General features: G+C 42.4%; 2 protein-coding genes across 2 annotated transcripts; both read left to right on the forward strand.

The window, feature by feature from the left end:
- Positions 1 to 437: 437 nt before the first annotated feature.
- Positions 438 to 6,477, forward strand: dlb (deltaB). Its single transcript, XM_083986306.1, has 7 exons — positions 438 to 794; positions 896 to 1,135; positions 1,249 to 1,306; positions 1,417 to 1,674; positions 2,808 to 3,169; positions 3,892 to 4,108; positions 4,889 to 6,477. Exons 1-7 carry the CDS (start codon positions 744 to 746, stop codon positions 5,602 to 5,604), a joined length of 1,902 nt encoding a protein of 633 aa, XP_083842432.1. The 5' UTR covers positions 438 to 743; the 3' UTR covers positions 5,605 to 6,477.
- Positions 6,478 to 9,935: 3,458 nt separating this feature from the next.
- On the forward strand, positions 9,936 to 16,602 carry ppp1r14aa (protein phosphatase 1, regulatory (inhibitor) subunit 14Aa). The gene is made up of 4 exons (XM_083986807.1): positions 9,936 to 10,173; positions 11,949 to 12,029; positions 12,181 to 12,213; positions 15,500 to 16,602. The coding sequence occupies exons 1-4, from the start codon at positions 9,982 to 9,984 to the stop codon at positions 15,674 to 15,676; spliced, it is 483 nt and encodes a 160-aa protein (XP_083842933.1). The 5' UTR covers positions 9,936 to 9,981; the 3' UTR covers positions 15,677 to 16,602.
- The last annotated feature ends 1,534 nt before the right edge of the window (positions 16,603 to 18,136 follow it).

Consider the following 18,136-nt stretch of genomic DNA (forward strand, 5'->3'; position numbering starts at 1 on the left):
GGCCGAATATGTTGCAGTGTCTTTCAACCACGGGGGTCTAGAGACTGGGCACACTGATTTTTATAGTTCTTATCACGTGCATGTTTATCCAGACAGTTCAAAGTACAGAGTATGTCTGGAAATTAATCATTTGCAAAAGAGGTAGATGCTTATTTGTTTAATAGGAGCAGTTGGACCAAAAGGAACTGAATCGATAGGAAAGTTGTTTCACAATAACAAACAAGTTTCCCATTAAAGATATCCACCAAGGCGTGGAGAGTCTGCTTGTCCACCATGTCTCCATGTTGGACATCAGACCTCCTCTGCTCCATCACCACTTTAGATTTGTCTGTATCAGCACATCCGCCTCGTGCCAGCTTCTTAAGCATATTCCTATTCAGAACCTTGTCCAGATGTAGTGTAGGTTGTCCAAATCCCCAGACAGGCAGGCCTGCTCCCCCGGGGTCTGCCCCGACTCCACCTCTCTGCCTGTGACGCAGCATCTCAGGGTATAAAACCTCTGTCCCCCCCTGAATTCAGCAGACCATAATAAGAGGAGTACCAACAGTAGCAGGGAGGAGGGGGAGAAGAACAAGAAGAAGGAAAGGAAGAAGAAGAAGAAGAAGAAGGATTTAACCGACGTCTGAAGGACCACGTAGAGCTGAAACTTTTTTCTTTTTCCATCAGCAACTTCTGGGATTATTTTTTTGCGCGCAACGAATGCGGACGTTCACTTAGAACTGGAGAACACGTTCTGAGAAGAAATGGCACATCTTCACCTTAGATACCTCCTGGCTCTGGCCTTAGTGCACACAGTAAGTTCACTTCTCTGTGTGTGTGTGTCCAAAACAAGTCTGTCCTCTTGTTTATGTGTGTATGTGTGGTGTCTGATGCCATCCCTCCTGTGTCTCTGCAGGTGTTGTCCTCTGGCATGTTCGAGCTGAAGATCCACTCCTTCCACACGGCGCAGCGCATCTGCAGAAGACACCGCGACTGTCACATCTTCTTCAGGATCTGTCTGAAGCACCCGGAGGACGTCATCTCCGCCGAGCCGCCCTGCACCTTCGGCACCGGACACACCAACGTGATCCGCGCCGATCACACCTCCATCTCCAGCAGCGCGCCCATCAGGGTGCCCTTCCACTTCAAGTGGCCGGTGAGTTGCGCGTCAAACACAGAGCGCGCTGCTGCGTGTTCCAGGGTTTATGATCTATTAAAAAAACTGCATCAAACCAAGCTTTAAGTTAATCCATCATTTCATTGCTCTAGGGAACATTTTCCTTGATCATCGAAGCCTGGAACGCCGAGTCACCGACTGAATACACAGGTACGTTGGCTCCTGACGCGCCTGCACTCTCTCCAATGCTCTGGATTAGATAAACGCACCATCTGGCGCATGGATGGAGTTGTTAAGCAGCGTCCATTTTCTCTCCTCAGACAACCAAAACAACCTGGTGAGCCGCCTGGCGACCCGCAGGAGGCTGGCCATCGGAGAGGACTGGTCCCAGGACGTGCACTTCGGCGAGCAGAGCGAGCTGCGCTACTCCTACCACGTCTTCTGCGACGAGTACTACTTCGGCGACGGCTGCGCGGACTACTGCCGCCCCAGGGACGACACGCTGGGTCACTACACCTGCGACGAGGAGGGAAACCGCATCTGTCTGGAGGGCTGGAAGGGAAACTACTGCTCTGAACGTAAGTCAAGTTCAATTTCAAATATCCTTATATGGATTTAAAGTATGATGGAAGTGAATGGAGTAAAAATATATAGGCCTACGCAATATAATATAATCTCACTCCATCTTATTCTTTAATCGTGTATCACCACAAGAAGAATATCACACGTGTCTCTAATTCTAATAACTTATATGGCACCTTTCATTCATTCATTCATTCATTATTCGTTCCAATCCTAGGATTGAAAAGGAGCAAGAAAACTTATAATACTTGCAGCTTTCTTAAAACAAAAGAAGACATTATATCAAATGATATGCCAGTTTACAGCCAACAATATCCAAGGAAAGAAAAAAAAGAGATAACATCCACAACATATTTCTATATAATAAAGTGACAAACTAGGTTGTAAGTGACAAAACAGCATTACAGGAAGATGGAATCTGGAAGTCTGAGTAAAAGTTCACTGTAAGATACAGAATAGAATAAAATAATAAGAATAACTGAGAGCTGAGGCAGGAAGATCCATCATCTCCATTGTCTCCAGTCAGTGTAAGACAGTGTAAACAAAGTATTCTACAGAACAATACAAGTCTGAACAGATAAAGGAACTGAGGGTAATTAGACACAGGAGACAAAGACATTTCAGCATGAGGTCAAACTTGAAAACTTTGTTAAAAAAAGAAAGAAAGAAAGAAAAAAGTTTCATCACATCTCTCAGAGCACATTGTCTAATGTAATGTCCTGTGGCGTTGCTCCTTTGCGTGAATGTTTTTGCTCCATCTGCCTTTTGTTCCCTGTTACAATGAGACTGTGGCCCCTATTAGATACACACACTCATTTTTCAAGGTGATCAGTGTGTGTGTGTGTGTGTGTGTGTGTGTGTGTGTGTGTGTGTGTGTGTGTGTGTGTGCGTGCGTGAGTGCTGGTGTGTGTGCGTGTGTGTGTGTGTCATGGAAAGGAGATAAAAGAAAGCATTTTTCTCTGGCAGTGTGCCTACCAGCTGCTTGGCTTAATACTTAACCAACAGTGAAGTCTGAAGCGGGGCTGGGGTCAGACAGGGGGCCCTCTGCATGTGTGTGTGTGTGAGATGTATGAGAAGGCGTACCCATTGTAATCACACACCCTCCCCTCCCTCCCTCCCCCTTCCTCAGCCATCTGCTCGGCGGACTGCAGCGAGAAGCACGGCTACTGCGAGGCCCCTGGGGGCTGTAAGTGTCGCATGGGCTGGCAGGGCCCCTCCTGCACCGAGTGTGTGCGCTACCCGGGCTGCCTCCACGGGACCTGCAGCCAGCCGTGGCAGTGCAACTGTCAGGAGGGCTGGGGGGGCCTCTTCTGCGACCAGGACCTCAACTACTGCACCAACCACAAGCCCTGTGCCAACGGCGCCACCTGCACCAACACGGGCCAGGGCAGCTACACCTGCACCTGCAGGCCCGGCTTCGGGGGCACCAACTGTGAGCTGGAGACCAACGAGTGTGACAGCAACCCCTGCAAGAACGGAGGCAGCTGCAACGTAAGTGCAGGACCATTACTGTAATAGGTTGAAATGAAAATCAGATAAGAGGTTAAGAAGCTCAAGAGGAGATACAGAGCTCTAACTTTAGAAACTCTCATTTTAAGAATATTTTATGGTGATCTTTTATAGAGTCCAGTTAGGAGGAAGGAAGGAGGAACAGATTGGGTCAAGGAAGGAAGAAGAAAGAAAGAAAGAAAGAAAGAAAGAAAGAAAGAAAGAAAGAAAGAAAGAAAGAAAGAAAGAAAGAAAGAAAGAAAGAAAGAAAGAAAGGGTCAAGGAAGGAAGGAAGGGAAATGATAGTGGGAAGAAGGGAGAAAGGAGGGAAAGAAGGGTGGAGGAAGAGAAAAAGAAAGGAAATGAGTAGAGAAAGGAGGGAGGAATGATGGATGGAGAGACAGAAGGAAGGGAGGAAAGAAGGACCATTTGAAACAGACTGGGTCAGTTTGACCCAGGAGGACAACAGAAGGGTTACATTTCCCCAGCATGGGACTAATATAATATATAAAATGTATTGTTATCAGTCACATGTGTCTAGTTGTACAGACACAGCAGAACAAATAGCCACTGGCTTATACAGTGTCTGTTGTCGACCTCTGCTGGACTTACTTAATACACAAAAAAAAATCAAAAGCTTTAACTTTCAAATCAAATCAAACGTCAGACGCTTCTCACTCCACACTCCTTCTTTGCCACGTTAACCTGGAGCTTTTTCTCCTCAGGACCTGGAGAACGACTACTCCTGCACCTGCCCGCAAGGCTTCTATGGCAAGAACTGCGAGATCATCGCCATGACGTGTGCGGACGGTCCGTGCTTCAACGGCGGTACCTGCGTGGAGACGATGACCGGCGGCTACACCTGCGACTGCCCTCCCAGCTACACCGGCTCCAACTGTGAGAAGAAGCTGGACCGCTGCAGCAACAGGCCCTGTCTGAACGGTGAGACCTCCTCTCTGGAAACATTATGATGATTTTTTCCCCCCATTACTGTTAGCACTACAGAGACAGTGTTAAAAGGATAGTTTAACATTTTGTCAAATTCGCCTATTGACATAATCCCTATGGTTCATTACCTTGAATTATTGGTGCATGTAGTTTTGAGATCAGCGGGACAGAGACGTGAGCTGCTCAACAAACACAATGGAGGTGAATGGTACCGGTCCCCTGTCCCTCAAAACTCATCAAATACACAATCCAACAACTCCAAAATGCTCTCATGGACAAGCTGTGACCTGCACATTCACCACGCTATGAAATAATAATGTAACATTCCAATAAAGAGTTGTTTTCGAGGCAAATTCATAGCTAAAACTGCATTCCAGACACGGCTGCTGGATGGAGAAATTTGAAAAGCACAAACAGTTCTGAGTATTTTCTTCATGTGTCATGTTACATAATTATACATTATTATCTCATAGCGTGGTGAATACAGGTCACAACTTGTCCACAAGAGCATTTTGGAGTTGTTGGATTGTGTATTTGTACCATTCACCTCCATCGTGTTCACTGAGCAGCTTGCATCTCTGCCCTGCTGATCTCAAAACAACATGCACCTAAAAGTGGTGAGCCTACTGCTGTGACTATAGAGATTATGGCAATAGGAAAATTGGCCAGAATGTTGAACTATCCCTTTAAATGTAATCCCATGAATTGTCTGCCTGCTGCCGAGTGTTTACTCCTGATCTCCTGGATGCTGAGCTGAGTGTCTGTGCTCTGCAGGTGGAGAGTGTCTGGATCTGGGCCAGAGCATCCTGTGCCGCTGTCAGGCCGGCTTCACCGGGGCCAACTGCCAGCTCAACGTGGACGACTGCGCCTCCAGCCCCTGCCAGAACGCCGGCACCTGTCAGGACGGCGTGAACGACTACACCTGCTCCTGCACCCTGGGCTACACCGGCAAGAACTGCAGCGTGCGCTCCGACGCCTGCGGCGCCCTGCCCTGCCAGAACGGCGGCACCTGCTTCACCCACTTCACAGGGCCGGTGTGCCAGTGCCCTAAGGGCTTCATGGGCCCGAGCTGCGAGTTCACGCTCCAGCCCAGTTTCAAGCCGGCCCTGCGCCAGACCTCCCAGCCCTCCTCCGCCACCCTCACCATCTCCTGCGTCCTGTCCGTGCTGGTGCTGGTCCTGGTGGCGGGGATCGTCTTCCTGAGGAGGAGGAGGAGGCTGCAAGGGAGGAAGCAGCTGAGCGACATCGCGGTTTACAACGACTTGGAGACGGTCAACAACCTGGGAGGGAGCGAGAGAGAAGCCTTCCTGGGCCCCAGCGGCATGTTCAAGATCAGCAACAGCACGGCCCGCCTCAGCCTCTCCCTGTGCCCCGACGACAGATCCGGGTACAGGCACGGTCCCGTGGAGAGCAGCCTGGCCAGAGGAGAGAGGCAGGACTTCATGTGGAGGGATGAGGCCGGCCTGGGCTCAGGAGCAGGGATGAGATGAAACGTCGACATTCAGACGGTTGAATAATTATAATAATGAAAAAAAAAAAAACATTATAGCACTTGTTGCTTCTCTCTCGTGCAGAGGGAGGACAGGAGCACATTCATGAGCTGAAACCTCTTCTGCTGGTGCTGGAGATCATTTACTGTCACAAATGTAAAGAAAAGACAAAAAAAAAATTGATAAATGAACTACTTCAATGAAGATGATTTACAAAGATTATTACAAAAAAAAAGTATATGGGGCAAAGCTCTTCCATGTGTAAGACCCAAAGAGACAAATAACATGATACGCTTTTCATACATAGGACCTACAACACCAACCAAATACAGGAAGTCACAATACTCTGCAGGCCGCCGATCTTTTATTGGGTCATCGGCTTTAACATGTTCACTTTGTTTTTATTATTTAATTCTTATTATAATTTTAAACGCGGAATTTTTTGTTTTGCTTTTCAATCTTCCTTTGGTCATTATTACCTTATTGTGCGTACCATCATTTTTATTCTTTAATATTATTTATTTATTTGAAAACTTATGTTTATACTTTCACATTGATTGTCACAAAGATATATTTATATGATGCTGAATGATGATGAAGATGTTTGATGTTGTACCTGGGCTGTACACGCTGCTGTGAAGTATCCCAAAAAAAAAAAAAAAAAAATTCAGAGCAGGGATATGTAGAAAAATGTGCTTTATGGTGCAGAAACAGCCATCACTGTAATTTATATATGTACTACTGATCACTGATGCTCGTTCATGTGCCATTTTGATTTCATGCCAAAGTTTGGGTTATGTTTCCATGTTTTCATTCATATTATTTAATTTCATCACATGGTTGTTGTTATATGGAATAAAAGATTTGCTTTGACATGAGTCTGGACTTAAGTCTCTGTTACAGGAAAATGAAGGATTTTAAGAATCATTTCAGTCATCTATCAGGGCTGGGTTCAGAGCTGATATGAACACATACATATTGAACGTACTTTTCTGGACCAACCAAACTGGTTAGAGGACGGTTACAACAAGTTTGATTCCCTTAAAGGGATAGTTAAACATTTTGGCAAATTGGCCCATTGCCATAATCCCTATAGTTTCAGGAGCAGAGCCAAGAGCTGAGAGCGTTTTGGAGTTGTTGGATTGTGTATTTGATGAGTTTGATGAGGGAAACCAAGAAATCCTGTGAGGCTCCTGCTCCACCGTTCTAAAATAGCTTGCACCGACAATTAAAGGTAACAAACCTACTGCCATGACTATAGGGATTATGGCAATGGGTCAATTTGCCAAAATGTTGAACTATCCCTTTAATCAGAAACATCTTATAGTGATGACATTCACACTGCACATGCTCAGTTAGTCTGTTGTTATGGGGTCATGGGAGTCATTTTATCAAACTGACCCTATAGTGTTTGTTTGAATTACTTAAAACTCACTTTTGACTCATTGCTGTGTTAAATACTCTCTAACATATGATTATCAAAACACATGTGGGAGAAAGTGGGAACAGTTGAATTGTTTATGGGATTAGGGTTAGGTTTAGGTCCTAAAATGGTCCTGAGACTGCAGCCTCTAATGACTGCAGAGAGGCCATACTCAACCAGTCAACACATAGCATGCTTGAGCAGAGTAAAACAAAATTTACTTAACCATAATATACACTTTATTATTTTCTTTATTGAAATACTATTGATCTGGAGAAAGAATCTTTAAGAATCTGGGTAAAAGGCATTTAGGGCAGACAACAGATGCAAGAAGTATGCTCACATGATGTATATGCTGTGAATGTCTGTTTCTGAAGGTCAATAAAAAATAAATTACAAAAAAAAAAGAATCTGGGTAAAGGTGTCAGCACTCATTGCAATATCAAACATTTTTTTAAAAACACGGTGTAGTCAGACTGAACTAAAACTCAAACACTGCGCACAGTTTTTAAAACACACTGATTGAAGCATCTCACATCCCTGTGTCACCAGTCTGCAGGATGACTGGCAGCTCACTCTGTCTGCTGCGTCTCCGTGTGTCTGAGTTGTGTGTCCTCAGTCCAGACAGAAGAGACGACTGTCGTGGCAATGGAGAAGGAGACAATTGTTTTTTAATAGTGGATTTGCCTGATTTGTGTGCACCTGCTAATTCCAGTGGAACAGTGGTGTGACTGGTCAGTGCTGCTTCAGCGCCCCCTAGTGGTAATAACCAGTAATCTGTCTGTTTTACTGATCTGGATAGCTACATCCTGCCACCCTGCCACACTCAGCTCCAGTTCCCCCTTCACCTCATAAAGGCCTTACATTACCATCAATAACAAACCTGCACCTGGAGGATCATGGGAACCTGGTCCCAGCTGATCTGTGTTACATGATGTCCTGATTTCTGATGTCTTTTCTCTTGTTCTCCCCCTCTCCCCTTTCCCCCCAGGAGGTCCCACACCTCCTACCAGGCCATTGCTTAAATACGAATTTTTTCTTAGCAATGTTTTGCCTGGTTAAATAAAGGTTGATGATGATGATGATTTGTACCTGATCTGAATGAGTGGCTCCTCTTTGTGACCGCATCAGTAGAAAACCTCTGTCAGTCTTTCTCTTCCTCTGCCAAGTAATTCTGTAAAATAATTCCAACATGACAGCACATTTAGTTTTATGGGTTTTCTGTAACACTCTCCAGACCCCAGCCAGCTATTGTTGAATTAGATCTGTTTGAAACTGAGAAGCATAACATTTTGAGAAACTAGTTTATTGTAATATAACTCCTATAAATTTAAGATAACTTTATCTGCAATACTATAAGCACAAAAAATATAGTTACCTATTGGTCAAAAAATATACTATCTTCAGTATCAGTTTTTCTCAAATTAATATGCTCGTGGGTGAAATGATGTTGGAATTGGTGAAGATTTGCACAAACTGGCTCAGTGGGTGTGGCAATAGGCAAATGCACAATGCATTCGGTGGTGAATGCAGTCAGGATGAGTGCTGTATGTGCTGTTGGGTGGTGGATGTGTCAAAAGAGAAGGAAAACTGATGTCAGAGGATGGAAGGGAGCGAGCAAACGTGCACTAGTTGCACCAGCTGAGCAACATCAGCCGACGACCTCCACATGTGAAACCAGTCACCCAGAACAACCTGCAAGACAAGGAAGGGCTATAATTAGTGCTATGACTGACGAAGTAATACACTTGACACACCCACAAACACACACCACGTATGTTAAAAGTAATGTAAGTGTTGAATAAGAAGCCTCCTCATGCCATACTGGTACATTGAGGTGTGTGGTCTGGTCTCACTGTGTTTAGAGACTAAACAGACATCCTCTGTTTGTGTTCACTAGCAGCCACGTGAATCTACAGTTTGCAATAACTCAGTACACACTGGCCTCAAAGATACACGCAGAAATGTCAGAAATGTTACAACCACCCAATGTTGTTGACATGTTCCAGGCCACAGAGAGGCTCCACCACACGGCCGACCTCCCTGGTGCAGCCTGAGTGAGTGAAGCCACACCTTGTGAGGAGCTGCTGTTTCCTGTCGTCAGCACTGAGAAGAAGCCGAGACAATTTTGCATTTGTTTTGTGTTTGCCCATGGGACATGGAAACATGTATCTACAATAAAACTAAACTGTCCATCACAATTAGACCCAAAGATAGATAGATTTAATGTAATGACAAATCAATATGCTTCATAATAAACCTTGTGATTACATACACATTACATTCACAAGATGAAGTTTTCCAAGTCCATATACCTAAACTTTAATGTCTTCACAGAAGGATTGAATTTGGACACCTTGAAGTTAATGTCAAAGTGAGCTCACATTGCAACACTTTAAAGAGTAATTTTCACAAACCCCAAAATAAGAAGTGCCTTATTTATTCATTTATTGTATTTTATTTATATTATAGGCTATTTATGTTTCTATATTGTCTCATTACTCAATGTCTATTTTTACACACATACTGGTTGTCTGTATTTTTTCAAATGTTAAATAAAGATTTTCATAAGAAAAAAAAAGCGCTGGAAGAAGCTGCGCGTATCAGGAGCGAGTGTTTGCTGCAGATCAGTGATGACACTAGAGTGCAAACAAGTTTTGCAGGTTTGACAGTTTTAGTTGAAGATGGTGAAAAATAGCAAAAGACTCAAACCTAAACCTGAGATGTATGATTCAGAAAACATAGAGCAGGTCGAGAGTTCCTCCACTGATTTAATCTGTTTAACCAGATAAAGTAAGACAAACCCCTCCCTCCCTCTCTCTGTTTGTGTGCGTGTGTGTGTGTAGATAACGTATAAATAAACAGCAGCAGAGAGAGAGAGAGAGAGAAAGCAGTGGGTGCGCGCCGCGCCGCTCCAGCAGACCTCAGACCAGTCGGAGCAGCGCAGAGCAGAGATGGCAGACGACCGGACAGGGACGAGGCTCGAGGACGCAGATCCATCGGATTTGGAGTCTTTTGAGCAGGGAGGAAACATCCCGAAGAGACACGCGCGGGTCACCGTCAAGTACAACAGGAAGGAGCTCCAGAAGCGGCTGGACGTGGAGAAGTGGATCGACGAGGGCCTGGACCGGCTGTACGCGGGTCAGGTGGGTGAGGAAAGAAAGAAAGAAAGACAGAAAGAAAGAAAGAAAGAAAGAAAGAAGCTGTTTCAATACTATAGTCCACAGTGTATAACCCAACAAAAAAGTTGGTGGGTTTTTTAAAAGATGCAGCTTTTCCTCAGTGAAATGGAGAAGAGACATAAATATGACATGAAAAGTTTCAAAAATGTGATGTGAAGAGGATTGCATCACACACATGCAACAGGCCTCCTCTAATATACGAGGTGTTCATCATAGGGAGGTGGGGCCGCCTGGTTCTCCTTACAAGGCCATGGGCCTCCTGATGAGGAGCTGTCCCCTTCTCTCAGACCTGGATCTGTCTTGGGGGTTTCTGCCTTACATGGGCAGCATGAAACTGAGACAAGGGTGAACGATGAGGAAAAGGAAGAGGAAAAGATTAGAGGGAAAGCACTGTTTGTTGCTGGAGGGGGGGTTGCGTTTTAGTAGTTAATGTGTAGTTGATCGTGGTGCCAGAGTGGAGTTTGTGGACTGTAAGGAAACAAGTCGTATCTCCACAGAGAGCTGGCGTAGTCCCATGGACCCAAAATGTCAACTCTATCCAATAATATATCACAAAGAAGAGATTATGGACCAGTCAGAACGTTTCTTAATTAGTTTTAATCAGTGTTACTGGAAAACAGCCTGTGGTGGGTTATATAACTCAAGACAAGTGTTATTGTGTTGGTCAAAGTCACGTTGCACAACACAAGAGTTGAGATGGACCTGCTGCACATCAGAGTGGAGATGAAGCTGCTCTCTGAGCTGCAGACTCATGCAAAGTTTGGGCCCCCAGGTCAAAACTTCTGTTAATGTGAACAGTTCAGTGGAAGATGGAATGATCTCCAAAAGTTATAAAGTTACAGATGACACATTACCTTTACATTTTAAACTATAGGCTATATACAAATATATTTCATCTTTTATATTTCCAAAATGACAGAAAAGGAAAAGGTTTGGCCACCCTGCATAGTTGGTAGCTAGTAGCCTCCCTTTGGAAACTGTCACAGCATGTAAATAGTAAATATCTTGTCTGATACCTTGGTCAAAGTTATCTGAGAGCTCAAGTGGGTTTCCCATTCCTTTGCAAGCTGCTGCTTTGTTTCCCTTTTTCACTCTAAAACTGTAGAAAACAAATTATTAATAAGATAATAAATAATACACTGATATTGCTTAAAATATTGCAAAAGAGTGTTTCATGTTTAACTTTGTCTTTTAGAGATCATTTCATCTTCCACTTGCTGTACTCTTCACATTAACAGACAGTCTGACCAGCATGCCACTGTATGAGCCGATGTCACTGCCTGATCACACAGACAGTGCAGTGGGGTGGTGTGGACGGGCGGGTGGTGGGACTGTCCCCTCCCTCGGCTCTAACAATGGCTGTTTGTTCACACATAGCTGGGCCCCTGTTACTGTACTGTACTGTGTGGCCCACACAGGCCGCTGTCGCCGGGGTGAAGATCTGGGTCCATGGGTGGAAGAACCCCAGGAACTTTATTTTGCCTTTGCACTATCACACCATACACTCTTTTTTGGTGTGTTTAAATGTAAGATTGGCTTGAATGACCTCTTTAAATAAGCAGATAGCCTGAACCACACACTAAACATGTTGAATTTTCCATTTCCTGCATTGATGCACCGATGAAAATAAACATTTCCACTCACTATAACTGTGATCTGCCATGAGCATGCATGGGAAGATGATGTAGCAAGGTTGAAGAGAAGAGAAGATCATGTCTGTGTGTGTGTGTTGTCTTCAGGCTGCTGACATGCCGGAGGAGGTGAACATTGATGACCTGATTGACCTGCCCACCGCAGAGGAGAAAGTGAAAAAGCTAAAGGTAACATGAAGTGTGTCATCACCTTAGTCAGACTGTGTCAGATGGAGCTGAAGGTTTGAATATGGAGAAAGAGAGGGAGGGTTGTTGAAGCTGAGTGATGGTGTTGCTGGTTTGTTACAACATGATCTTTTTTTTCTTTTTTTTCCAACAGGAACTTCTCCGAAACTGCAGGAAGAACACAGAGGTATGTTTTCAGAAATGATTTTCCCAATTACGATCAGTCATGACATCACATATTTTATGCATTCACCCGCATATGTGTACATGCACACGGGGCTAAATTGAAGCCGTAGCGGCCAACACCTCGTCTCATGCCCCAACAAAGACGTTCTGTGCTCCCTTGCCTTTTTGTTTCCATTTGTGCAAACAATGAGTCTTTCTGGGCACTGTGCTGGGCTCAGAGATGCAAACACAGGCAAAAGAGCAGGGAGGGCCGACAGACAGACACACACTGGAGTTATTAGAGCGACATCCAATGACAGGTCCAGGTTTTTTTCTCTACGGTCTGTCCTAAACACTGAAATCCTGTCATCATTCCTCCTCCTCCTCATACTGATCCCGTGCCCCTTATCCAGACTAGATGTTGTGTTTACAGTGTGGTGATGGAGATACCACATGGAGGACTTATTTTTTGCAGCTTATTTTGACAGAGGCCATTTGTAATCTTTTACACCGCAACACAACACAACACACAGTGGGAACTTCCTCCTCTGGGCCTGGGGGTCGACCTCTAGAGACCCAGCTGCTCTGCACGGCCTCTTCCATCTATGGCTGTGAGAGCGCTCCAAACACTCCAAGCCCTTTTATTTAGCACTCTGTCTACGCTGCTGTTTATTTTTAAAGTGGTCTGATAACAGCTCTGTGGATATTGTTTTACTCGTGAAATGCATGGTCATTGTAGTATATTATTAATGACACAGAGTGACACCAGTGACCCACATAGTTTCAGATGTTTCCTTATAAAGTATCAGTTAGATGCAGCATGCTTTCTATTCATTTGTTTGTTTGTGTATCTTGATTTAATTTCTGAGAGGATTAAACTCACAAAGGCCTCTCGTGGGTTATACATAATGTATTTTCTGTGTAGTGTGGGTTCAGTACAGATCCATTTTCCTTTTTCAGCCAAGTTTGTGTATGTATGTATACGTATGAACTGAAGCTGGTGCTGAAGAGGAGACTTGACAGATGTATTTAGCTGTGGCTGCTGCTGAACAGAGGAAAGAGAACAAAAAAAAAGCATCACAGCCAGAGAATGAGGCTGGAAATACTCCACATATTTGCTTATTGCCAGGAATAAGATATGTGTTTTTTTTCCATCTCAGTGCTTTTTAATTTACAGTCACTGCCAAGTCCAATGAGTCTTAGTTAAGAGATGAGTGTTAAAAACTGTCTTTCGGTCTCCAAGTAATTCTATAAAACAGCTAACACTTGAGCAAGTATTACTCAAACGGGAGTAAATGGTGGTAATTCTGTGGGGACTATTTTCTTCTGTGGATTAATCTGCATTTCAGCAGCAGCATGGTGTAGGAAGGAAGATGTCTCAGAGTGTAGATTCACAGACGAAACCTAGGGGACATTTGATAAAGGTTTTGCTTTTCCCATGACATTTGTTGACAGTATGAACAAAAGATACCATCACTAGGAAAGGCAAGGCAAGGCAATTTTATTTGAAAAGCCCGTTTTTACAAACAGTTTGTCTCAAAGGGCTTTACATGGCATCGTAACAACATCCTCTGTCCTTAGACCCTCACATTGACTGAGGAAAAAACCCTTTTAACAGGGAAAAATCGGAGAAACCTCAGGGTGAGCAACAGAGGAGGGATCCCTCACCCAGGACGGACAGACGTGCAATAGATGTTGTTACAGACACTAGTGGACAGGAATGCCTTATCATATACGGGTGATTCTTCAATTAGGGGCAGTTTTTCTATCCCCACAGTGAATTTTCAAGAAAAATAAAATAAAATATATATATATATATATATATATATATATATATATATATATATTTTTTTTTTTTACTAATATTGACAATTTTTTTCACATGCTGAAAATCCACTATGCCAGAATTTCAATATTTTGGGCTTTTCCTCAGCCCAGACTGTTGAACATCTTATTCATAGCTAAGTAATTGAATAAAATGTTAAATTCATTAAAATTTCACTTTACATTGTCACATAACAATCAAAAAAATCATCAAATTCATCTGGTTTATATCAAAGTAATTAGAACCTTTTTTATAGTTAGATATCGCTGTGCCCAGTACATGTGTCATTACCATCACATGTTTTAGAGCAATTAAGGTTTTTTCAAACTACTGTTCAGTTGTTACTCAAAGTAGGCACAAGGTCAGCTATGGCAGAAGCATCATGACTTATTGATCTGTGAGTAATTCGAAGATTGATGCATCCGGATCTGAGAGTATGTTTATTAGGCGTTATGACTAAACAAGTCACTGTTTGGATATTTTAATTCAGAAACAAGAAATATCACTTTATTTACATAAAACCAACGTACACTGTTAGATAGCTGCTGAGTTATGCTAGCAAGTCTAAAACTTAACTGAATTTTGCTCCAAAAAATGGAAATGGTCATAATCATCTTTGTTCCAGACTATAAGAACGCTGTTGAAGTAGAAAAAACAGAGTTTAAAGAAATGTATTTTTTCAATATTTCAGAGGTCAATAGTACCGTAATTGAAGAATCACCCATATGTCAAACTTTATTTACATAACACTTTTCGTACGGGAATTGCACATAGTGCTTTACATACACAAAGACATAGAGTAAAACATAAAAAACTAGCCCCTCCCTCACCCCAAAACTCACGTATGAAAGTAGACAAAAGTGTGTAATGTGTTGCTGGCTGAAGAAACGCTGTTAGAAATGCTTTGTAATAAAGAGGTAAAGTTCAAAAGTAAAATAGACAAATATAAAAACTAAGGCGTAAAAGCTAATCCCTAAAATAAAGAATAAAAAAATTAAACATTAAAAATGTGTAATTGATCTGAAAATAAATGAGTAAATTAAAATAAATAACGAAATGTAGCTGCAAAAAAATAAAACAAAAAACATGACATAAAATGGAATTCAGCTAAAAGCTAGACTAAAAAGATAAGTAATAAGATTGCTTTTTGAAATATGAACACTGGGTGCTGCCCTCAGGTCCTCAGGCAGGGCCGTTGCTAGGAATTCTGGGCCCCCTGAAAAAATACGGAAGTGGGCCCCCACCCCCTGACTTTTCATTGCCAGTTTTTTGGATTGACTGTGTATAAGAGGAATTTAGTAAAAAAAAAAAAAAAATCATTGTATGTTTTAGTTGTGACTTTTGCTCCTACACTACATTATAAACAATGTACTTTGGACATAAGTCAGTGAAAGGTTCTGTCAAACAACAGAGGTTGTACTGATGGATGTGGAGCAGCTGTGTGACCCCCCCCCCCCTCTGTGGCTGCTGTGCTCCTCTGTAGACCTTCATCAAGGAGCTGGTGGAGAGGCTGGAGGGAGTCCAGAAGCAGGACGAGCTGCAGAGCGAAGGCATCGAGCATCCCGTCATCTGTCACAGCCACTACCGCCACGAGCCCTACCACTTCACCAACCCTCACCACCAGTACCACAACACCCGAGGCAACAATCAGACCCTCTGACGCCCCCCACCCCAACACACACACACATACATGGATGAGAGGATCGACACCACACTCATAGTCTTAAAGGTTCCATCACTAGTGGCTCTGTGAAGCAAACTTTTTACCAGTCGGTCCCTGTTTGTTGTGTAAGGATCCACATGCACAAGCATGCAGTAACGTATGACATATTCACATCTTGTATAGCCTCCGCTGGTCACCTGGCAACCTCTAACTAATAACAAGACTCCAGCACACTACACTGTAAAACCACAAACTGCAGTTTTTACATTTTTGGAAATGAAACAAAAACTTCACAGTTAGTACAGCGGTGACATTTGAGGTGCAGCTATAGGTGGATTCTGCCACTTTGTACAGAGCATAGGTGTGTCTTTATGCAAAACTAACTACATGCTGCCTGTAATTTTTATATTTAATATAAGCCTTGTTAAGAAAGAAAGCAAACAAGTTTACCAAACTGTCAAACTGTGCCTTTAAGCAGCTATTAACAGATATTTCAGAGTTTTTAGGACAAAGTTTCCCTCAAAGACCAGGATTTATCTGCAGCATAGGGAGCATTTACTTCACTGGACAACGGGTAACTTAACTTGCCCATCATTTGCTGCATGTACAGTTTAATGATGTCAGCAAACAGTGATTTTTTTTACCTGAGCTGACAGTTTGAGCCGATCTCAGGTGTGAAGCGGACGACCTGAGGGGTTTGGATGCTTCGTGTTGATCACATGTTCCACACTGATTCACAGTCATGTCCCACCTGCCACTCAACACACACCGCTAGCTTCTACGCCCATAGGATCTGTCTATTTGTGATCTTTATGGTCATGATTACAGGAAATGGACACACCAGTAAAATGTAACACTCACTCCCACTGTAGTTTTTAATGATGTTTCACTGACATCATGTGTATTAGTTGTGCTGTTAGTGCATTTTCAGTTTGGTCAAAAACATTCACTAAATTGTGTTTCTTCTGTGCAGGAGGAGCTAATAAAACATTTCTTTCAGGCTGTGTGTGGTATGTGTTGTGTTCTCTCTACTTCTGTGGGAAGGTTATACTGTAAATACACATGAGGTGTGGGTTTATTTGGTACACCTTCATAATCCATGTCACACACTGGATCAGATGACAATCCTGTTAAACTCTCAAAGGTTTTTGTTTTTGTTCTCAACACAGACTGGAACATGAGTATAATATACGTATGTGGTCCACTACAGCACACACACTATGGACTCAATGTCCGTAGCAGGACAAACACAAACACAATAACAGACACACAAAACATACAAAAAGAGAATACAGCTAAAAACATAGAAATAGAGATTTACATAGTTGATATCAAAAATAGAAGTTACTATAGCCTAAGTTAAAAAAGAGACAGCTGTACCAGTGTCTCCAGAACAGAGATTGATACCTGATGGAGCTGAAGTTCATGTGGGTCAAACTATTAATTATATGGTTTTCTAAGACATCAAGCTGACACATAAATCTATACATCTGAGGTTTCTGAGCATTTACAAAGATTTCACTCCCATATATACAAATACAGACCATATTAAACTGAAATGCAAACGCTCCCCCTCAGGTACAAGACGTTTCAACCTCATGTGAAATAATAATAATAATAATAAAAAAGATAAGATAATCCTTTATTTTGTCCCACAGTGGGGAAATTTATAATATTATATAATATTATATTATAACAATGAATGGTAACACTTGACAATAAGGGTCCCTCTTAATTAACGGTAGTTAGTACATTATTAAGCATTAATTAACTGTTTAACAATCATTATTATGTATTACTTAGCATTAGGAAACACATTAATTAATGTAGCCTATTAGTAAGCAGTTCATTAATATTTACTACTCAAAGTTAGTTCATAAATTATCAAGCATAATGATGTAATTAGTTATCATTATGTATGCATTACTCAGCATTAATTATACATTAGTTAATATATTAATGCTTAATAATGTACTAACTAATGTTAATTAAGGGACCCTTATTGTAAAGTGTTACCCAATGAATTATAAATTATAAAATAATTATAATATATAATATAATAGCATCTGATGTAAAATTACTCCAATTGATTATGCATGATTTGATAATGACACCCTTTGAATGCACCGCACATTACATTACCTTATGTTTGGACACTTTTTTTAATATAGAAATGATAGCGAGGAGGTGAGGCTGCTATGCTGAGCTTTTCCTATAAACTAGTTCTACATGTGAGGTATTAGAAGGTGTTCAGGAGTTTGTAACAAAGAAAAACGTCCCTCAATAAAGTAATTGTGAATCAAAACCTGAATGATGATGAGTGTATTGTAGTATTAAATGGCCGTCTCTGTGGTGCTCACTGTCCTGACACAGACTGCACACTGGGTGGCAGCACACACACACACACACACACACACACACACACACACACACACACACACACACACACACACTCAC

The sequence above is a fragment of the Trachurus trachurus genome (assembly GCF_905171665.1).
Source record: "Trachurus trachurus genome assembly, chromosome: 14".
NCBI lineage: Eukaryota > Metazoa > Chordata > Actinopteri > Carangiformes > Carangidae > Trachurus > Trachurus trachurus.